This window comes from Balaenoptera musculus, chromosome 3, assembly GCF_009873245.2.
Source record: "Balaenoptera musculus isolate JJ_BM4_2016_0621 chromosome 3, mBalMus1.pri.v3, whole genome shotgun sequence".
Taxonomy (NCBI): Eukaryota; Metazoa; Chordata; class Mammalia; order Artiodactyla; family Balaenopteridae; genus Balaenoptera; species Balaenoptera musculus.
Genome location: NC_045787.1, coordinates 44,948,513 through 44,967,440, shown reverse-complemented (window position 1 = coordinate 44,967,440; position 18,928 = coordinate 44,948,513). Strand labels below are relative to the sequence as shown.

The 18,928-nt window shown below is 39.5% G+C and overlaps 1 protein-coding gene across 12 annotated transcripts in view; it reads left to right on the top strand.

The window, feature by feature from the left end:
- Positions 1–18,928, top strand: part of PDE4D (phosphodiesterase 4D) — a 1,110,708-nt gene that overhangs the window by 914,531 nt on the left and 177,249 nt on the right. For 10 of the 12 annotated variants that reach the window (XM_036845542.1, XM_036845544.1, XM_036845541.1 and 7 more), the window contains 2 exons: positions 3,068–3,141; positions 7,484–7,533. In XM_036845542.1, the coding sequence (XP_036701437.1) occupies positions 3,068–3,141; positions 7,484–7,533 (124 nt within the window). Of the gene's footprint in view, positions 1–2,154; positions 2,576–2,639; positions 2,659–3,067; positions 3,142–7,483; positions 7,534–18,928 lie in introns of those variants that run through there. The other 2 variants (XM_036845552.1, XM_036845553.1) reach the window with 2 other exon arrangements.

Genomic DNA, 18,928 nt, shown 5'->3' with positions numbered 1-18,928 from the left:
TTAATCCCTCTCATAGACCAGTACAACTCTGTGCAAAAGTTTTCCATAACACTCATCATTTCTTTCTTAAAGTGTATTATTTCTCCTCATTCCCAATGTATTTTGACCTTGACTGATTATACTTTTGCTTGGAGGGGCAGAAGAGAAAGAAATGACCTTAATTTTCTAACCGTTGAGCTGTGTGGGAGAAAACCTCAGGGACCGTTTTGGGTAGCAAGCATTAAAGAGTGAAGAAAATTATAGAAGCATCAGAGCCCTGACTATAGCTCTTAGAGGGCTGAATTCAAGAAGGGTGAGAGCTGCCCTGTAACAAAAGCGAAGAAAGATTGAACCCTAACTCAGGGGCTTGTGTAAAACTGTTTCTAGTTCTTCCCCACAGCCTGTAGTAGCAGATGTCTCACTCTTTGTGTCCTGCAATGCAGGCGAGAACAGAAAAGACTAACCCAGTGCCTTTGGGATGTGGTCACCCAGGATCACTCGACCCGGCCTAGGGCAACACCCCCTTATAACATTTGGTTGAGACTTTTATTTACACTTTTTGCCAGTATCATGTGTCATAGTGCAGGCGAGAATAGTTAATACTTAACATAACATGTGTAAAAATATTATTTGTCCTACCACAAAAACAATAATGTAATACTTGCACACATAGGGAATGATGTAGCTACAAGGTTATTTACTGCAGCCGTGTTTGTAAAAGTGAAATTTAGGAGACAATCTAAAAGTCAATGAGGAGAGGGCACAGGCAGCTGAATGGAGAAGGGGCTGAAAGGGAAATTTCTTTCTTCACTTTCTATTTTGAAATATTTCATCCATATAAGAGAAGCTATCTAGGGACTTTCTAAAATATAAAGAATAGCACTAAAATCAACAGTTTAAGAAATAGAACAGTGCCAAGATTTTAATGCCCTGAGTGTCCTTCCCGGATTTCATCTATCTGCTTCCTATCAGAAATAACAATAATTTTGCTTTTTGTCTTTGTTATTGAGAAAGAGACAATCTACTTTTGCTTAAATTCTGTACCATGTGGGGATAGAGATTATGCAAAAATAAATATAAAATTTAAAAATTAAATTTAAATTAAAAACCAAAATAAAATCATCTGATTTAATATCTTTATTATAACAGAGGCAAAAACCTGTATACAGAAAAACAAGTGGAGTAGATCTTTCATGAAGTAATGCTTCCTTTCAAATGAGCATAAAACATGAATTACCTGCGCTACTATTTCTATTTGCCCAGCTGTCAGATGCAGTGCACTTACTATAATTTATTAAAATAAAGTTCTCTGAATTCTGAGGTTAAATTTTTGCCTAGAATAAGGATCGATCAGGGGGTACAATAATCTTATTTAAAATGCTTTATTAGTGTATTTGATATTCAATTCTTAAAGCATAAATTCAGCCTGCATGATTTTTCAGATTTCTTTCTGCATCACTCAAGATTTCATGCCTAATAAAAGACATCATGGTTTGATGTCAGCAGTTGGCTATTTGAATACTCCGTCATAGGCAGCGTGACCTTTCGGCAATGTGAGTTGTTTATCTGTGATAATGAGCCAGATTTTTCCAGTGACTGAGTTAATCATGGTTGGCACCTTAGGAATCACCATTAACTCCTTCAGGGGATAATGCTGTAGGTCACTGCCCCAGGGCATAAACAGTATCCCAGTGACTTAGAAGAATTAATGCCAGTTTCAAAAATGTCTGAGACATTTTGTCTTAAAACAAAATTTAGACTGACTTTAGTCTAGGTCAGCGCCAAATGACAAAATTCTGGAAACAGCTCTGGAACCCTTGGAGCAATTATAAAAAATGTGCCCTGCTCCCACTGCCACCGGCATATTGTCAGTTATAGGCATTAAGTAAATTCCCTGTGCACACGCCAAATCATTAAATGGAATGTTGCCATAATGGGCTAATATTCACTGAGTGCCTTGTGTTTGCCAGGCACTGTTCTTGGCACCTAAACTGTCATTTCATCTCATTTTCACAGCAACCCTGTGAGGTAGATGTCACTATCCTGGTGTACAGATGAGAAACTAAGGGTCAGAGAGATGATGCAACTTATCTAAGTTCACACGATGACTATATAACAGAAGTAGGCAGTCTGGGGTGTTATTGGTACCTAATAAGACATCTGAAATCTATGTTTTAGGTCAACTTAACATTGTGATTGTCACCCGGATGACCCATAACCTCACCTAATATAGGCTCCGCCCTGGGGGAGACTTGTCCATTCTAGGAGGAAGTGAGGGGGGTAGAAGGAGACAGTGCTCTTGTCACTTTTCTCTCCTAGTCTTTCGATTCTTTTGCCACTTTATAGTTTCACTAGAATTAGAAAAAAGGAGGGGCTATCAGAGATAGTGGGACCTATTGGTCCAGCCTTGTGTATGTGGATATGTTGTGTCTATGTATTCATTTATACAACAAATTTTTCTTGAGTGTCCTCTGTGGGCCAGGCACTGTGCACGTGGACAGTCTCATTTTACTTGAGACCATATAATTCATGATTCAGATAACCTTAACGAAGCAAAGAATCTCTGTTTACCAGCTAGAATAACCATGTGGCAAAGGTGAAAAAACAATTTAAAATTTACTTTGTTTGCCAATTTCAAGATCACGGCATTCTTGGTGAACGTTTGAAGAGAACTTGGGGGTAATTTTGTTTGACATTTTGCCCCTAAAGTGAGACTTTATTAATATTTTATATTATGCTATTTCAAATATGCATAAAATGCAACAACATGCTATCCATATTGCCTGGGATACTGTTTTAGTGGCTGGGGAATCCAGGACTACTGTGGAAACTGCTGCTATTGTCACCATATTCATAGACGATAAGGAGAAATATCTGGAAAATCCTTAAGTCTGGCCTCTCTGGCTTTCAAATGGATCCATGTAAACTTTACCAGGTGCTGGGAGATTCTTTAGTACTATATGAAACTAAGTTGCAAGCAATATCAAAATTTCACTTAACAAACCATTTTTAAAAATCACCAGACCACTTCATATTGCACTAAAGAGGGCCTTATTTCAAGAAGTTTAAAGAATCATTTTTGTTGTAGGTCTTGGCCAGCCTGCGAACTGTACGGAACAACTTTGCTGCATTGACTAATTTGCAAGACCGAGCACCTAGCAAGTAAGTTATTCATTTTTTCCCCCCTCCTTCTGGCTGAACTTTTATACAGTGTTTTTTCCATTTGACTGAACTCAAGGCAGTATATTAGATTTCTCTGAATCATTGCCATGCTGTCTAACCATTTACACTAAGTCATATGATGTCCTGTTAATTTTCTGTAGATACTTTGTAGTGACGGTTCTCCTATCAGAAATGAATCAGGATGGCAAATAAATATGGTGATTCCATCTGTCAGAAATCACCTGGCAGGATCAGTCCTCTGCCCAGTTATTTACACTCAGGGTAACTTTATAGGTTTGGCTTAATTCATAAATTTGCCATGGGCAAATAACGTCATCAAGCTTTGAAGTCAACCCAAAGTTATCCTCTTACTTCGAAGACAACCATTACTTGGAGAAGTGTCATATCATAGGGAAGATCTCTAATTCTCTTGCCGTTACTGACTCAGATCAGCAACAGCATGGAAGTGTTAACACAATGGGGATTTATGGGATAACAGGGGAAGCATTTGAGAGAGAAAGCTAAGATGGAAAATAACTATAATTTGGGGGTCCTAATAAAGATGGAAAATGAAAAAAAGAAAATTAATTTTCTAAGATTAAATGGAAAACTGATTATTCAAATGCCATAATTTTGACAATCTATTATGAATAATACAATATTATCATTAAAATATCAACTCTGAAGAATTTTCCAGAAAAAAAAAACATTTCTTTAAATCAATATTAAGAGGACAGTGAATAGAAATTTATTTGAACTTATGTAAGCATATAAAATTTTGTTGTAATTACTACTTCTTAAAGAACACATGAAAAAAATCTAAACTTTCCATCCCATAATAATAGAATCTACCTCCCAAATTCACATTTTCCATGATTAAGAAAAGCTCTGGCCATTATGCACATACTTCGTGTGATAGAACAAGGCTTTTTAAAAAAAAAAAAAAAAATCAATATAAATGCCACAATGCAAATAATTGGAATGGAACCCAGAGGTGTCAGTTGACTGTCGTGTGTTGCAGGTAATGAAATTCTGCAGTCCTGTTCCCTTAGCCTGAGCGTTTCTCACCTTCTTCTTCCCCTCCTCATCCACTGGGCTAATTGTAATTCATTCTTTAGGTTACAGCTTAAATGTAATTTCATTTGGGGCACTGTCTCTGACTAACACCCAACATTCATGCACACCCACAGGCCCCAGCCTGGGTGGTAGGCTTTTCCATTGCCATCTGATTGCATCCTGTCCTTAACCCCTGCTTTAGCGTGTTTCTCTCAGTGTCCAGTTGCCTATCTGCTTGTCTTAAGAATGTCAGTTCCCAGAGAGCAGAGGTCGTATCTAGTCCACGTTTGAATTCCCGGTGCCTAGTGTAATACCCAGCACAGTGCCATCACTCTGCACGTGCAGCAAACTGGCTGGAGGGGTGACGCCAGGATGCAGAATGGGAAACCTGAGGGCGGGCTTCAAGCTGTTTGTTCATTACCAAACACATCTTCTACGTTCAGTCGCCCCTTTGGGGCTTTTGGCATTTGGTAGCTCCTAGGTATAGTCACCTCCTCTTTGGAAAGTCTCCACCCTGCAAGAGAAATGAAATGACTGGTGTCCCTTACAAACTTTTTTAGCCTCAACTTTTGTCCAGGGAATTGAGATTTTTGTCTTTGAAAGGTGAACAAAACTTTATAACGAATTCCTTTTATGCTTCCTTCAGACTTGGTCACTTGTGTAGCAGCATCCCTACCTGTGGCGGACACATAGTTGTTCAACAAGTGTGAAGGCATCAGGCTGGCCTTTCTGTCCCCAAAGAGATGATCTGAGGCCCATTCTATATGAGACAGAGGTTTTCAGCTGACTTACAGGGACAAAACAGATTAAAATGGAAAAGAGCATCTAGAGGAGGGTAGAAAATCATACTTTATGCCTGAACTTGACCTGCTTTATAATGCCCTGGGTGAAACCTAACCAAACAGTGTTATCTGGCAGACCCTAAGTAAAGGTGTTTGTGGTCTCTCTTTTGGTCGGTACAGATTTGTACCTCCTTTACTGATTCAAACCCAATCAGCCTTTTCAGGTATCAGAATAGTAGGACTCAATCTACACACAGATAAACTCTGTTCTGTTCAGTGATAGCAAAATGGATATGGATAGCAAAATAGTGCATCATCACGTGATGAGTCGAGGGAGCCAGAATTCCCCCGCAGGGTACTCACAGTGCCACTAGAACACTCCCAAGCTCACCGCTGGATTTTGTGGAAGGCATATGCTAGCTTGCATGATCCACCTTTACTATTTACTACAAGAAAGGAGCCTAGAAGCATGCCTCTGAAGCCCTGACCCCTGAAGGTCCTCACTTGCACGTGGCTGACTTTTGCTAACTCGCTGCTGGTTCCTGTGCCCTTGCTCTTCCTTGTCCTTGAGATTTTCCATTCCAGAAGTGAGTTCTGGCTCATTCTTCATTAAATGATTTATCACTGTAGCCATGGATCAAATGATTGATATTTTCTGCTTGTCGTTACTTGTTGAAATATCAAGTTCCCAAGTGCCAGTTGTAGGATTGAAATCAAAAGAAGATAATAAGAAACAAGTCCATGATGTGGTTTCCAAAACTATAGAAAAGTTTAAAAATATTTCTTTGATGCCTTTCCTAGACAAAATGAATGCTTTCTAAATTTTCACAGAGCAAGGGCTAAAAAGGAGTAATCATTATATAAATGATTTGAATAATAAGCTCTCAGCAAATAGATATCTGTTAGTATATAGACCAAAACTATTTCAGAGTAGCAGTTTTAAACATTAACCTTTCTTTTTTATAAAGCATTAGTTAAGTTTCAAATTCCCCCATTTTATTTCATAATAAAGACTAAAATAACTCAGAAGTAAATGTTGGTGCATTTTCAATCAAATGCAAATTTTCAATCCCAAACTGATATCAGTAAATTTAAGAGCAATAAGACAGAGCCAGATGCTGACTGGAACCAAGGCAGTGGGAATTTAAAAAGTACCAGACTGCTTTCCCCATGTATCTTCCAGCCCTGCTAAGAGATTCATCATCTCAGGAAGGCGGATTGGACCAGGGCTCTGCAGGAACCTTCCATCTGCACAGGTTCCACGAAAGCAGCCTAAAAATAAGGCAACATAGCAGAGTGCAGGCCCTAGAATCACATTGCTTTAGTTCAAATCTCAGCTTTCTTACTTTGAAGAAGTGATTTAAATTTCCAAAGCTTGTGTTTTCCTCATTGGTAAAATGGGAACCATGAGTCTGCCTGCCTTAAGGTTTCTTATGAGGGATTAAATGAGATAATTCATCTAAAGTGCTCCTTTAGCGCAGCGTCCGACACGCAATAAGTCCGTATTAAGCGTTAGCCACTACTAGAAGTACCAAAACAAACAACCCCCAGAAATGAAAACAAACATTTTTCAGACACCCTTGAATGTATCTATTTTCTAAAATTTTCTTAAAGATCACTAATTTTAAGAGCTTTCAATTGTAAGTAACAACTTTATAAGGTTACATTTCAAAAAAAATTAATGGAGATTCCATAAATGATATTTTCTTCAACATAATCGATTAAGCAGTGGATACATTGTGCTGGGCTCTGCAGGGAATACAAGTTAATCAAATAGCATGGGGTTTTGTTTTTGTTTTTGTTTTTTACCCCAAGGGGTTTATAATCATCGTGTGAAACTTCGCCAACATCTGAAAAATTAGAGAATACAAAATAGAATTGATTTAAGTACCTTTAGTTTATAGTGTTTCTAAAGTCTCTGTAGCATCTCTTTGGACCCATCGTTAATATACCTCTCTAACAAATGGATCAGAGGCGTTTCTTAATATAAGGAAATAGAAAGGAAAAAGTTGAAGTATAATAGCTTCTCAAAGTGCAATATAGTTTACAAGGGGTCATTCACTTCTGATAATGTATAGGCAATCATGAGAATTTATGCCAAAAATAAAAGTTTCTTAACACTGTATTAGAGAAACCAATTGTAGACTGACTGCTTTTTCAAGTTCAGAAAGTCTGTGTTTGCTCTGTAAGCCCTGGCTTAATTGAATACGGTCAATCAATAAGGACTTCCTCTTCTCTCTCGTCTCTGTGACATTTACATCAGCTTTATTTACCCCAAAGTCTATCACCATGTGATTTAGCTTTTTTTTTTGACACATGATCTGAACTATAGTACAAAGGGTACCTAGGAACTTGACTGGCTAGTCTGAAAGAAATCTTCATTTGCATGTCCTAACTTAAAAATAATCCTTAAATTTAAATGGCATATCTGAAATGACTCAGAGAGTCCTCAGACCAACAAAGTATCATATATTTACAGCTCTGTATTTTTCTCTCTTTGTCAGAAGATCACCCATGTGCAACCAACCGTCCATCAACAAAGCCACCCTAACAGGTAAGAAGGACCTGGGAGATTATTCTTCTCACATCTAGGAAAAAAGCATATTTTCCAAGATTCAACCTTATTAGCACCAATTGTTTCTGCAATTCTAAAATCTTTAAGAAATTAATCCTTTCTTCTCTATATTATCATTTCTCTCACTGATCTCGCAAGCTGTCCATTTAACCTATTGGAAAAACTTAACTGATGTGCCATTTTTTTTTAAACAAGTTAAATTTTTGCTCTTACTCGGTTGAGTGTTGCTCTGGGCATTTGTATTTTGAGAGATAGCATTACCTTCGAAATGCTGACCATGTTTCCGAGCTTGTGTTATCAGCATGATGTTAATATACGGTAGCTTGGTTTAATGAAAGTCAAAGCATAAATAAAAGGTACCTTCTTGGTTAATGAATTTCCCAGTTGTGTGTAGGAAGGAACACCATTCCAGTACTCCTGATTTGGACCCAGAGAGTTGAGATTAAATTCAGTCTGGAAGAGGAGAGAAGAAGTAATTTTACAATACAGAAAAGTTCAATGAGATCAAAAGAACAGATGTTTGGGGAAGAGAAGTGGATGGAAGGATGAGGGGCGTAGAGGTCAGAAGAATAAAATTACTCCGATTCCTATTAGTCTATTTTAGACATGGGGCTTGACCTCAGCCGAGCCAAAAACAGAACAGATGATCTCATTTTGCTAAACATGAAACCGAATTGAACTCATTTGATCATTTCTTGAAACCCCAATTGATTCATTAAAATAATTGCCTGGAGAAGAAAACCCATGTTTTCTAAAATTATTACCAGAAGACAATTAACATATTCTCCAAACTAGACCAATAGTTCACTTGATTCAAGTGTCTTCTTTGGACTCCAGCTCATGATATGCAGAGGAGCTCATTATTACATTATTAGTGACTCTACTTTGCTTGAAAGTTAACTTCATCATGTCCAACTGGGCTCCTTTGTGGTCACCACATCAAAGTGATTCTGGGACAGTTGTTAATGTTGGTCTTTCCTGAATGCCTTTCAAATGGGACTTGTGTTCCACTGACTATTACATTATTGGTTCTCTTTTCCACGTGTATCTTTCAAGATCTTATTGGTGATGATTTTCAACTGGCATTTCATAGTCTTATGCCTGGTTTACCCATTTTCTTCTTGGCATTGGTCAAGAGATGAACAATAATTGAAATTCCTACAGATTAAAGTAAGTTCTTTGAGTAACAGATTTCTTCTTCAGAAACCCCAATTTAATATGAAAGAGCCCAAATCTACCTGGGGCCTCTAATGAGAGAGACCACATGGAACCTTGTCCCCAGCCCTGCTCCCAGCACTAGACCTGACCCATATAAAGAGGGAGACCGTCACCCCCTTTATCTTTGCAATAAGTAAGACTCCTCTGACCTCACAGTCTGTGCAGAACTCAGTGCTATTTTGGTCCCTGAAAGCTTGTAGCCTGAGGTCACATATGAGCCAGCCCCACAGAGCATCCTACCGGAAGAGCAGCTGCAGGTACCAGTGGAGGCTGCTGTGTCCACCAAGAGGTTGTGGGTGCTCCGTGGTCAGGGCAGCTGCCCGGCCACCCTGGCCAACGTCTGGCACTGATTAAAGAAGGAGTAGCTGCACTCAGAGGGCACAGACTTGGTCTTGAACACATATGGGAGGCCCCATCGAAGCTCCCAGAAATTTCACGTAGTGCTGAGGCCCCGAAGCAATACCAGAGGGGACTGTGGGCCACGGAAATCGGGGCTAATATGGCCTCATTTGTACCCACATGATCTTGACCTGAGGCCTGGGGACGGTGGGGCTCTAGAAATATCTTATTTAGGAAGGGAAACTAATTAACTGTCATTAAGGGCTTTGTGCGGCTGTGTTCATCCCAAAGCACAACAGGAAATTAAATGACTAGTGAATGGAAGCCTTCTTCCTTGCCCAAGAATAGCAAACCCAGGTGAAAAAGTCAGATGAGGGGGTGAGGGAATGAGGGCAACAGCAAGGGACATTCCTCTGTCTGAGCTCATTCTGAAAAAGTATGCCCTTAAAACCATAAATCATGAAAACAGTAGTGGTTGAGACTTCGATGGAAGGCTTCAGACACACAGAAAAGGTGGTGCTGGTGAATTCCTGTCCTCAGCAGCTGACAGCTCAGGATTTAACTCCAAGTTCGCTCCCTGGTAAGTGAGTGAAGTGGAGAAGAGTGTTAAAAAGAGTCAGTGGGGCACGCTGGAAGAGGAACTTGGCCTTCTTAGAAATTTTTCGTAGGTTCTAGAGGAACAGTGTAGTATACAGGTAAGTTCATGGTTGGTCCAAAAGGCCGCTGTGGTGGACAGGCGCCTCTGGAGGGCAGCTCCATAGAACATCACTGACAGGGCGCTCCTGGAATTGGGGAGCGGGGGGCGGGAAGCTGCTCTGCATGTCCAGAATCCAAGCCATGTTCTATCATGGTAGCTGTGTGGCTCTGGGCAGGTTACATAGCCTATCCCTGCCTGTTTTCCCATTTACAAAACAGCGATCATATGTCATACAGTTATTGCTAAATAAATGAGTTCATCTGTACAATGCTCTTAGCATAGAGTAAGCACTCAGTGCATCATTTTATTTTGCTTTGTTGTTGTTTTTATTGGTTTTTGTTTTTAGGATTCATGCCGTATGTAACTAGGGGTGATGGAAAGAACAGGCCAGAGAGATGAGAAAAGGAAAGGGAAGAGTGAAAGACAAACTGGCAAGGTCATAGGAGTAAAAGTTATGGATCCCCCCCAAAATGGTCAAAATGCACACACTTCCTTTGTGCCTGTTATAAGTGGGGCCTCTAATTGCTCCCAGCGCTGTATCCCGACCTCTCATCACAGCCACAGGCATTGGTGCCTTTGTGGTGTGGATGATAAACTACTGTTCAGGATTATTTTCAAAGTTGAAGAACTTATTTTTGAGTCACAGAACTTTGAAGACAGAAAATTAACTCTCCATAAGTCAACTTCTTGAGTTTTATAAAAGGAGAGTTGAGAACTTTAACTCTCTCTCTCTGTCACACTACGCCTTCTAAACTTGCTCCCGTAGAACTTAGACTACTCTTTTCCCCCTTGGAGGTTATTCCATTTGACATGTGTTAAAGCCAGGAAAGTTTGATTTTATCTCATTAGGGCTAAAGCATGTTAGTTGGTTGCCAGATTTTATTTCTATACATAATAGGTAAATACATAGCTCTACAACGATTTAACAATTTTTTAAAAATTAAAGCTTCCAAATGTGCATTTAGAAACGAGCCTTCCTTCTAAATGGCTCTTTGTTCTTTAGTGTGATATAACAAAAAGACTGGTGTGTGGCATTTGGGGGCCTGAGTGCAAACCCTGTCTCTCTCATTCGCTTTATTCCCTCGTTTGAAAAAGGGAGATAGGAGTTCCTCTCAGTGCTGTTACAGGAATTCAAGGAGGTAGGTTAGACGAGGAACAGAAACCTGTCATGAGTAACTCACCAAGTGTTTTCTTCCTACAACCCTCCTCCATGCCTGACATTTTGTTGTTGTTCCTAAAGCTATTTTAAAAGCGGGTAGCGTAGAGGAGGAGGACCTTGGTGATGTGTCAGCTTTACTCGTGCACTTCATTTATGATTTGGTTTGCAGACAGTAACGATGGGACATTTTTAGGAATCCCTATACTTAGTGCAAGGCTCACGTGCATAGGTCCTTAGCGGATGGTGAGTAGCAGAACTAAAGAGTGTGTAGAAACATGAGAGGGCAGCAAAGAGTCAGAGCTGCCCAAGACATACCTGCGTTGTGACATTGAGCCCGGGTTTTGGTGTAGAGCCATGTCTTTGGGGGCACAATTGGTTCTCTTGAGCATTTCATTTTCAAATGATGTTCACTCAAGAAAAGAGTTCTGTGGCCATCTCATGAGACCTTGTCACGTCTCCACGATATCACTTTACAATGTTTGTTATTTCCATATTTTCTGTCCCTTTATTTAATCATATTTAAACTGAGGATTTTCATGTGAGAATGTAACTGAGAGAAAATTTATTTAAACTTTCTTTTAAACTTTTAAAGATGAGAAAACTGAGACCTAGTGAGAGAAAATGCTACTTAGAGGCAGAGCCAGGAATAAATGCAGGACTCCTTTTTGCCAAGTTTAGGATCCTTCGTATACATAACCCTATAAAATTATCCATCAAATGAGGGTAGCCTTCAGACCCACCACGGAAGTGTATGTTTTGGAGAAAGTAAAAGAAATCTTACAGGATATTGATTTCTGGGTAATAGATATAACATTGGATTTTCTTTGTATATGGACCCCAAAATTTGAAAATATCCTGTGCCGATTTCTCACTGGACAGGTCTTTGTATTTAGAGCTATTTTTATTATATCCACAGCTTATATCTTAGAGGCCCTCAGATAAGTAAAGATTGGCAGACTAAGGAGAAAATACAACTTCTATCCGTGCAATAAAACTAGTACAATTGCCCACTCTTTACCTGTAGAGGGAGTGCAGGGACAAGCGTAAAATAACGCAAAAGTAGTTTTAGTCCAAAAAAAATTTTAGGTATATCTCCACTCATATTTTTTACCCTGAATATTCCTAACTCCTTAAAAAAAAAAAAAAAAAAGAGTGCATTTTCAATAGAATTTAATCAGTTGGTAAGCAGAGGATTTAAAAAGTAAACTATCCAAATATACTAGTTAGTCAAAATACAATAAGACACTTACTCTTGTTTGTTTATTGTTCTTCTAAAGCACAAAGCAGTTTCTAAAATCCATTGAAGAAAAAAAAACAGCAAAGATTTTTAGCCGCAACAGTTATTTTGTTATTACCGGGACTAATCATTTAACACTTTGCGCCACTAAAGAAAGGAAACTAAACAACTACTTTATGTGACAACAGCAATGCTAGTGACTTATGTAGGTTTGCCTTTTAAATCTGAGCGTGCGCATGTGTGTGTGTAATAAAAACAACTAGTGTACATAACGTGAAAAGAAATATATATATATATAAAACAGATAGTAGTTGGAAGCACAAGCCACTAAAGAAGGCAAAAGAGACCTCAGTGAGAGCAATACGTAAGGGCTGAGGGGACATCGAACTAAAAATATATGTTAGGGCAGCGAGTGTGGGGGGGAGGACGAAGACCCAGCCGTTGCCCTGGACGTCTCACCCTCCTCCTCAGCCACTAGCCGGCACTAGCTTCATCATGCAGCTCTTTTTCTCCTTTCTTTTAACAAGAGCAAAGATTGTGGCGACGCTTTAATGATTGCAGAGAATGAGTGCGCAGTAAGCTGTTTTAGGAATGTGATTGAAGAATGCTGAGTACACGTTATGCTTAATAGCTTTAATAAAAAATTAATAAAAATTGTGTATGTGAGTGTTAGACATTGGCTTTTGTGGGGAGCTTTTTTGCTTGTTTTACTTTTATATTCAATACATCTGATGAATGTGGAGTATTCTAAATTTTTTGAGCCAGAGGAGTTTACTTTTACAAAAATCCCCACGTTAAAAAGACCTCTCCGGGAAAAACATTGAACTAAAAGATTTGCTTAAGTGCATGGAGTATGACTGCTTGTTACTTAAATTTATGATCTTTTAGAGGGGTCAAAGCCTGTTTTCTTCCATATAGGCTAAGTTGTTTTGCCTTCTTATACTTTCACTAAATAAGTAGAGTTATCTCTACTAATCTGTAAAAAGACCAGGTCTGACAATCACTTTTTGACCAGGAATTGATTAAAGTTATATTTGGTTTTCTAAACAGTAAGAAAGCAAGTGAATGTCACAATCATGGGAAAATATAATTTAATTGTAACTGTATTGCCTGAATATCTGCTCTGGGTATTTTGTTATAACTTTAATTGAAACAGTTAAACAAAACTGCATATTCATTGAGTCAGAACAGCAAAAAGGTTATGAGTGAAACCATATAGATTGAAAACCCAACTTTCCTCTTACTAGCTATGTAATCTTGGTCAATTTACTTATATTCTCTAAGCTTTCATTTTCTAATCAGTAAATTCTAAGTCAGTGATTAGCATAGTGCTTGGTACCCAGAATGTACTCAACAAATGTTAACTTTGTTAACATTTGGCATGCAATAAGGTAGGTGTTGGAAATAAAAAGATGAGTAGAAGGTGACTACTGGCTTCATGGAAGTCACATGGGGACACCGAACGGAACCATGAATAATTAACAAGCTAAGTGCCACGACTGAAGCAAATTCAAATACATATATGTATTTGAAGGAGAGGGCAAGTGATTCTACCTAGGGGAAGCTCCCTGCTGAACTTAGAAGAAGGTGGAGTTCTCCATATGGTTAGAAGGAGAACACCTCATGCCAAGGGACCAAAAACAGTGAGTGCTGGTTCAGCTCAGGGGACTGGGGACAGTAAAGGACAGAAAGAGTTGAAAGTGTATGGGAGCAACAGAACATGATCTCCAAGAGTAGATTAAGGCAGTAGCATGAAGAACATTAGAAGTCAGTGTAAATAACAGTGGACTATATTTTACGGGCAATGGGAAATCATCAGTCATTTCTAAGCAGAGGAACAAGTACCTATGTTAGAATGACGATGTTGGAAGCTGCATAGAAAACAGATCGAAAGGAAGAGAGACTAGCGGCAGCCTCATACTCATCCAAAGGCCGTTACAGGCCAAGTACCCACTGAAGATCATGTGGATCTGAACTGGGGTGTTGGTGTTGGGGGTGGAGATGAGGAAATGAATTCACAAGTCTTTTCAGAGAGTTGAGAAAGCTTGGTGGGTGATTAGATTGAGAAGTGAGGGAAAAGAAGAGAAAAATGAAGTCATACACACAGGTGTTCATCACAGCATTGTGCATTTGTACAAGAGACTGAAAACAACCCAAGTGCTAAATAATATGTGAGTTCTATTTAAGTATCAAAAATTCCATAATTAAAAAGTTTAAATAACTTATTCATGAGAAAAATTTTATAATGTAGAAAAATGCACCTAATTTAAAGAATATATGTTACAAAGTTCTAAGTAAGCAATAGGCACACATTTCATGTATTTTAATTATGTTTATTGTATTTAATTTAAGACATTTTTGGATGTTGACTGGTAACTAGCAAAGGCCAATTTTACATAGAATCTGGTGACAAACTTGTAAGTATCTCTCAGATCAGTTTTCTGTTTGCCTCTCCTCACTAGAAAAGGTACTAATGAGACACTGCCAAATGATCTTTCAATATTATTGTGCCCCAGTGAGCATTCACTGTATTTTCAGATAATAATATGCCTTGGATAGGGCAGCACTCATGGTGGTTATTGAGCTTATGACAAGACAGTTCTATTATCCTCCAATCGATCAGAAAAGCTACCATGAAAATAGAGGCATTAAAGTCACCAAAGTCCCCTTCAGCCTGTATCCCTTCCTCACCACCTCGAGTTAGAAAAATGCAACATTTCCCAAACCTGCCTGATCTAAGGAACCCCCAAGGGATCCTTGAAAAACAACACGAAAAAACAGATTCCAAGACAGTGCAGAACAAATTCTTTGGGATAAGGCTCAGGATCTATATTCTTAACAAGTGCTCCAAATTAACGAATCAGCCAAATTTGGGAGAATAATCGGATACTGAATGAAGTAGGCAAGAGTGCTGCTCTGGACAGTGTTGACATTGCGTTGCTGGAAAGTTGTTGGAAAATCATTGTCTTTCTGGAAAATGTATATAGTGACACCCACACCCCCCATCCAACAAACAACGCAGCCTAGGATAAGCAAGATAATATGTGTGGAGTGCTTTGCGATTAGCAAAGGAAATACAAGGTGACATTATTATCTGTGCCATCCTCGTCATCATGGTCATCATCATCTGAACCATCATCCCTGTTATCTCTCCAAATGTATACAAATTTTAATTAGGCCAGCTTGCCCCTCTCCTAGAAGAAAATGAAGTATCATGTCCATGTTTGAGTATGAGGGTGGGACTGAGTTCGGGAAATGTTTTGTTTAGTAACTGTATTCTTTTTGTCTTTTCACACACTGTACCAAGTCTCCTTTAAAAAAAAGAAAGAGAGAGAGAGAAAGAAACAACAAAAGCTGCATTCTTAAGTCACTCCCTTTATCCACAAAGGGCTTCCCACCCATGTATGCCTTAAAAAGTATTCCCCTAGGCACACTCAAATACAAGACTGTGGTAGGGCAAAACAATGAAAATTCCTTTGGGTCTAATTTCCCAAATTTTCCTAGTTGAGTGTTACACTGAATTATTTAACTCTATGAATAAATGAGGATTTCACTCACAGCATTCTTTCTTTCACTATCTCAGAAAATGCTTTTTTAAAAATTGGATCTATTATTAATACTAATATTAATAAAAATTAACATTGTCTGACATTTGATATCTATTAAAGACTCTACATGCATAATCTCTTTTAAATCTTATGATAATTCAATATATAGCTTCAAATGACAAAGTGTAGATTAAGTATGACTCAAAGGCAGAACCTAGAGGCTTCCCTCCCTTAAAATGTATTGATCCATGCACAGAAACACACACAACCTGCTGTCATCTTCTCCCCAAAGTTATTCTTTCCTTTCTTTCTTCCCTTTCTTTCTTTTTTTCTTTCTTTCTTTCTTTTTTTTTTTAAAAAGAAGAGACAGCAGAAAATGAACCTACGTTGTCTATTACGGAACATGTGTGAATGGAGGATAGGACGGAGGATGGATTAGATCTGTGGATACAGAGCAACCCTTTGGGAAACCCTAAGGAGTCAGTTTTATAAGCTAAGGAAAGGATTTTTGCTTGTGGGGTAGAATTCCTCAAGCCTTCAATTCTCACAGTTCTCTTCCTGACTTCTCTGAAGTACCTGTGTGACAACGCCCAGGGCAGGAGTGTCAGCAAGGAAAGGACCCCACAGTGTGTGGGAGCAGTGAGGATGTCAGAAGGTTCGGGATAGGGCAGTGCTTGAGCCTCTGCACTCACCTTGCTTCTAGGACCAGTCACTGTTAACCCCTGAGATAACAGTTTCTACCATGGGGTGATATTCATCTTCTCTTTGTGTGTAGACTCACCGTAGGCTCTTCATCTCCATTATCATTTGCTTGGGTACCAGTTCTAGCCATGACATTCCCCAGCTCTCTGTGCCCCAAACGCACTTCCTCTAGATATTTCTGATGTCTACATATCCAGTGCTTTTTAGTGTGCTATCTTCTCTTTTGTGGTTCTTTTTCGGCCCTGTTGGCACTCTGTAAGTATTTCTAATTCACTGGACTGTTTTCTTCTACCTGCCTAGGAAAACAAATGGATGCTCACGTCTTTTTTTCTTTTTCTGGGTATGTTTACTGTGCTTGGGCTCTCAGGACCCAATGAGGTATAAGTTACCTCCACCGAGCTTTACGACCATTATCCTAGAGGTTTGTGGAATTTAGAAAGATAAAATGTGTTCTGTTGAATGACGGAGAGCATTAAGTAAATAGAAAACAGAGGGTTTGTAAATGAGTGGATAAATGAGTTGATAAAATAAGGAAAGTAGGAAGAAAGGGAGGAAGGAGGAAATTGATCAGGCTGAGATCGTTTTCCGAGAGAGCCAGGAGGCCGTCTACAGTGTGAGTTAGCTTAGAGACTGGAAAAAGTCTGGGAAACCACTTGAGGAACTTAGGGAAAACTTAGCAACACAAGAATGTAGAGGAGTGAGAGTAGTAAAAGAAAGGTTTTCTGAATCACCAAGGAGGAAATAGCAAACGATGGGTCGGGGAACTGAGACCTCAGTTGAGGAAGATGTGGTGGACGGTCTCTAAGATGTGCACTGACTGTGCTCTTTTAAATTGTTTATGTAGAAAGAGATCTAGGTTTTCTCTTCCAGCAGGTTTTAATTTTGTAAAAAAATGCAAAATGTTGTATGTTTTGTTTGCTTGTTTGATGTACAAGTCAGAACGTACATAGAGGAATAAGAGCAGGGCTCAGAAGTCGGGAGGTCTGGGTTCCATTGCTGGCTCTCCTGCTCACCCACTTTGTGACCTGGAAAAGTTACTCAAACGCCATGAGTCTTTTCTGTTAAAAGTGTTGAATAACAACAACAACAACAACAACAACAATAATTGTGATAATACTTTCCTGATTTTTTTTTAAATTAATTAATTATTTATTTATCTATGGCTGTGTTGGGTCTTCGTTTCTGTGCGAGGGCTTTCTCTAGTTGCGGCAAGTGGGGGCCACTCTTCATCGCGGTGCGCGGGCCTCTCACTATCGTGGCCTCTCTTGTTGTGGAGCACAGGCTCCAGATGCGCAGGCTCAGTAGTTGTGGCTCACGAGCCTAGTTGCTCTGCGGCACGTGGGATCTTCCCAGACCAGGGCTCGAACCCGTGTCCCCTGCATCGGCAGGCAGATTCTCAACCACTGCGCCACCAGGGAAGCCCTACTTTTCTGATTTTGAGGAACATACAAGACAATCCATGTAAATATTTTGTCACAGTGTCTGGTTGTGTCATTCATGTGGATCCTCAAAGTCGTCATCTTTGTACACCGTACACTTTTTTCGCCCTGCTGCCATTGATAAAAGCATTTGGGGAATGGCTTTAGAGACAGTTTACAGGCCATACAAGAAAAAGCCATCTTATTGGTTTACCGTCATGCTTCACTTTTGACCAAAAATACTATTTCCAGTATGATTACCAACCTTAGTCACCAAATAAGATATCAGATTAGCCTGGATGAGGCTAATTCTAAAAATGTAGCTACTCCAAGGGATGAGACAATTTTGAGGCATTTGAGAGAAGTATAATGTGGACTCTGAAAGCAATTCCAAGACAGAGTGTCACATCGTTAGAGTGATGGCAATATATGGAATAAGCATACACACACACACACACACACACACACACGCACACATATGTTTTCCCAGTTGATACTTTGAAAGAGATAACTTCCTCTGAATTCTATGGGGTGGAAATGGTCTCCTCTCTAGGAGTCCTTTTTACTTTTCAGCCACACCTCATAGAGTCTGTGTTTCTCCAGAGCCTCACAGCCAGGTTCCATTCACTGGAAACTGCTGAAGGTGCCACAGATAAAGCAGAGGGCTGGCGTGTCCCAGCCCACTGGCCAGGGAGGGCTTCACCCCTCATCATTTCCACAGAACGGGCAGCAGAGGAAACAAGCCTGGCACTTGTCACACTATTATTTCTCACTGCCTCTATTCAGTTATCATTGGGCACCTATAGAGCTTCAGTATCCTATTCTTTCAGGATTCCATACAATTCTCTCCTAGGCTGGCTTATAACCCCGCCTTCGATAACAGTGTATCAGCAGTGATCCTCTGGTTGCAAGATGAAAACCAACTCCGCTCACTTAAGCAATATGGGATTTAGTGGAAGAATATTGGGAGAATTCCCAATTCCCTAAGAATTAGCGGGGAGGCTAGAGGATCAGAGTTGAAGGAATCAGTACATCTTCAGAGTAGTAGAAAGCCAG